At 33.6% G+C, this 4,588-nt stretch overlaps 1 protein-coding gene across 1 annotated transcript in view; it reads right to left on the bottom strand.

The window, feature by feature from the left end:
- The window catches only part of IAPP (islet amyloid polypeptide), a 5,702-nt gene extending 1,341 nt beyond the window's left edge, over positions 1–4,361 (bottom strand). The window contains exon 1 of the mRNA XM_023514691.1: positions 4,282–4,361. Within this exon, the coding sequence (XP_023370459.1) occupies positions 4,282–4,361 (80 nt within the window). The remainder of the gene's footprint in view (positions 1–4,281) is intronic.
- Between the last annotated feature and the right edge of the window lie 227 nt (positions 4,362–4,588).

Genomic DNA, 4,588 nt, shown 5'->3' with positions numbered 1-4,588 from the left:
TTCACTTGTACCCTTGTAAGATAAACCTCAGAAGTGATCCCTCCAATCCTCCTCCCTCCCCCATTCCCTCCTCCCCTCTCCCTCCTCCTCCCTCCCTCCTCCCTGTAACAGTAATGTCTTGTATGCTTAAAATTTGTTAAAAGAATAGATCGCATGTTACATGTTCTTAGTACTGTAAAATAAAGTAAAAAGAGAGAATGTTAGGTATTATAAAGTCTCACCAGGAATCAAATGGATCACCTGTTCAGGCACTTTATTGCAGTGTGAGAGTTTTCTTACTCTTTTTTTTTGCAGTTTTTGGCTGGGGCTGAACCAGCCACCTCTGACATATGGGGCCGGCACCCTACTCCTTTGAGCCACAGTGCCACCCAAGTTTTCTTACTCTTTATTCTAACTCCATGAGCATTAGCATTTTCCTGCCAGCCACTTGGATCCTATGCCATTAAAAATTTTAATGATAGGACTAGGTTAATATTGAAACTAAAAGACTTCTTACATCAGTTGTATTAATATTCACATTTTTCGCCACCTGGCACAATTATCTAATAATAATATAGATAAGTCAGAAATCAACACCACGGATTAAATAATTCATTTGAATTTTAACTCACTTTTCTATTTTAAACATTTATTTATATCAACTCTGTATTTTTTCTACTACCTTTTTTTCAATGTGCTTTCAAAATGGTATTGAAAATGGGTGCAGAGTAATAGCATTGCTTCTTCTTTGCTGATTAGTAGGGAAATATTTTAGTTTTCAGCTCCATAGAGAGCAAAATATCTGTGAAAATTAGGGTAAATGTAAAGTCACAAGTGATCCAGTTGTGAATGTCCAGAAGATATACCTAATGGGGGCTAAATGCAGCAGATTTCTCTCAGTGGTGTGTGTGTGTGTGTGTGTGTGTGTGTGTGTGTGTAGGAAGTATTATCTCTATGTCTGTTCAGAAATAGCCCAAGAATAAATGTTTTAAAATTTTTTGTAAACTTTAGCGGTTGTTTTTTACTTTTCTATTCCCGCATTTTCTCTCACATAAAGAAAATTCCTATTACAACATGAGGTGAAATGGATACTTGTTGAGTGTAAGTGTATACTGACAAACTCAATTATTCAGGCAAAGAAAACCCACCTTGGGACCTAATTATTTGGTCTGTATCAATCTTATTCACACTATCTGCTCAGCTATTTCTCTCTGAAGGTATAGAAAACATGACCAGTGTGTACTTAAAAAAAACAACTTAAAGCTTTTAAGGGTTGACCTAGTAATTCTATACACTGGACATTACATTTTGAAAGGCAAACTTATCCTGAAAAATAGCAAGAATTGGAATTTGGCCCAAACACCTCGAACTTAAACTATGGTTCAAACTGAGAAGCTTCGAAGGGGATAACTGTCCTCAGATAATATTTAGCAAAGAATTGGAGCAGAGTATGAATGAAATACTCAATATGCTAAAGGCTGAGTGGTACTTTGATAATTGGTTGGAAGGTCAGTACTAGGATTTAAAATTATTCTAAATTAGCTAAAAAGGCCATCATTCTATTTAAAAGAAATGGTAAGAGCTTTTATGTTTGTTTCCTAATTGTGAAATTGCTTTTCAATTCAGTAGTCTATTAGGTGAAAGCTATTTGGAATATGAATGGCATATTCAGATGAGAGCTATTTCATTTAAATGTATTATTCGGCATATATAAGATTCTACCCAAACGAATCACTAGAATGAAAAAAGATGGCTGAAATGCTTAGTGAAAGGCATTGCATCCCTGCTTGCAGGCATTTCCCCTCCTTGACAGACAAAGCCTGTCTACCTGCCTAGCCAGTGGCAACCATTAAAATTTGGAGACACATGTACACAGGGAAATTTTGACTTTAAGAGAGTTTAAGCAATGGCAAGAAGCCAAACTATAACTCTTAAATTGTCTCTTTTTAATGTCTTTCAAGGGTTTTAAAATGGGTCCCTGCTCCCGGATCTTCACATTCATCAGGGGAGATGCCTGGGCTTTTATAGGGAACACCTAGTGATAACAGCTTGGCACCTATTTAATTAAATTTTTAACTACCTCTGGTTATCCTCCAGGCAGATATTTACAGCAGGGCATAAAAAAGTTGGTAGTGGGAAAGTATGTGATCCTTTTGCTTTTCAGCCTAAAGTAATGCAACTATTTTTTGATATGGTTTGTAAAGTCAGTTTGTTAACCTCTTAATTTCATCTCATAAAGGTATAAAAGTTGAAAAAAAATCTCCAATGGGGTGGCTGAATTTTATGAAGAAATGATATAAATCGACATTAGTTTTGTTTGTCTAAGGAGTTTAAAATTTGAAGCATTTTCTACATAGGTTTTCTTAGCTTTTTATAAGAGTTATAGAATATTATGTGATCTGTCAGCTCAGGATGATAGATACATCAGACCCCTTTTAAAAAATGACCAAACATACTGATTTCAGGAAACACGTTAAAAGCAATCTGAAGAAATGTTTTATAAGTATTTCTAATAATAATTCGAAGTAAAAGATTGTGAGGCTAGAATGAAAATAATTTGATAATAAGTATTGTTTGCTATTATTCTATTTCTATGAGGTGAAATTCACCTCATAATAAGGGAACAGCCATAGGGGCACCTGGAGTAAATGTGCTTAGCAAATGACTATGTCTAACGAAAGAAAAGATCAAGATACAGACAAACATACTAGGTAATGCTGTGAATTTTCCCATCATCATTCAATTGTTCTTATAAGAAACTTCATGTCAGTTTTAAAGTTATTTTTAGCCATGAAAAAGCCAATTGAAAATTACAGTCAGTTCTGAGAAGGACAACCTGTAACTAGATAAGCCCTGAAATGACAAAGAAAATGTGATGATGTTTCCTGCTATTTATTATGTCTGAGTGTTTCAGAAATCTTCACGCATTGCTGTGGGCCTCTGCCCCCAACAAAAAAACCTTCAAAGGAAAACAAAGACAAGATGGTCATTCTAAGGAGAAAGAATTCTGACATGACTTAAAGCACACTCTTCAAAAATGAACTTAAGTGTATATTGCAAGGGTACATGTCAAATCTATTAAGAGTAGAGTATAAAGGTCTTAACACTAATTAAGTGAGGTGAAGGCTTTGTTAAACAGTTTGATGTCAGCATTCCAAATTGTATATAAAATCAGCACACTGTGCCCCACAAATGCATTAATGTACACAGTTAGGATTTAATAAAAAAATTAAGAGAAAAAAATTAAATTGACAAGTAATAATTATAGATAAATTCATGGAGTACAATGGGATTTTTTGATGTATGTTTACATCGTAGAATGATTAAATCAACCAAGTTAAAAAAAATGAACATAATTCTTTTGGGTGGTAAAGAATGTCTAATTTCAGTCTCAAAAACTATATGGAGCAAAACTGAGAGACATAAAAAAAACACTTCATTATATTATTTAGAATGTAGGCAGAGTCTTTTAAATAAATGTAGAATTATAGTTTCAAAGAGTTTTTGTTTGAAAGTTGTACTGTGGACAGTTTCATCTGACATAGTTTTTAGACTTACTTAAAATTAGCATTCAAATGACACGAAACTCATCATAGTAAAACTCCCTAGGAAATCCTGTGCCCATGGTACCTTCAGAAAATAATTCCAAGTAGGATTAATTTACATTTATAGCAGCTTAGACGTAATCTCATGAAAAATAGCCTTTTATGATTGTGTCTAATTAACGGAATTATTAAAAGTAGAATGAATCACTTAACAAATAGCAAATGGCTTCTGAACTAGTTCTTTTAAGTTTCTCTTAAAAACTTAAATTTCTCCTCTGAGTATTTCTATACATTCAATTTTCAAAAGGTGCAAAATTTTTGCCCCTTTCCAGAGCCTCTTGAGAAGAACAAAAATCTATATAAAGACACAATAAAATTCTACTTGATATAAAATGTATGCTTTACTTAAGTTTCTTCAGTTTATTTCAGTGTCCGATCAATAGAGTAAAATTACTACCTTTTGGGTTTTCCTGCTTCATGTTCTGGCTTTTCCCCTTTAAGTTCCATCAGCATATTTCTTGAGAAAACTGGAACTATCCATTCCTGTCTGTCAGAAGTTCCATCAGAGAGATTTATCAGCCACTGGCATTATTTTTTAAAGAACACAGAATTCAAGGAACAATGGAACAGTTTAAAGTAATGTTCCTAAACACGATTTAGTCAGAAATCTAACGGCAGAAGGGCTATTAGTTATGTAGTAGTGTGTTATTCGATCTTTCAAATTTTATAAAAGAAACAGGATTTTAAAATTACTAACCTTCCCAAAGGAGTGGCTTTCAGATGGTTTAATGCAACAGACAGCACGATGAGGACTACTGGTAGCTTCACAAGGCACATCGCGTCTCAAAGTTTTTGAAAAGAATAAACCAGCCCTGAAATCATAAAATTTCCTAGAGTTCTAATAGATGTCATTTTCAATTAGAGCCTACTTAAAAAAAGACCTTAGTACATAATTTACAAACACCAATCAATATTTTGTATTGCTATAGCAGTCCCTTAATACTGTTCAATTTTTAAATAGTTTCTAAATTTTTACTTTCCCAATTTCCTTCTCTAAATAATCT

This window comes from Otolemur garnettii, unplaced genomic scaffold, assembly GCF_000181295.1.
Source record: "Otolemur garnettii isolate 467f Iridium unplaced genomic scaffold, OtoGar3 scaffold00057, whole genome shotgun sequence".
NCBI lineage: Eukaryota > Metazoa > Chordata > Mammalia > Primates > Galagidae > Otolemur > Otolemur garnettii.
Note: the sequence above shows the minus strand (reverse complement) of the source record. Positions and strands in the feature narration are given on the sequence as shown.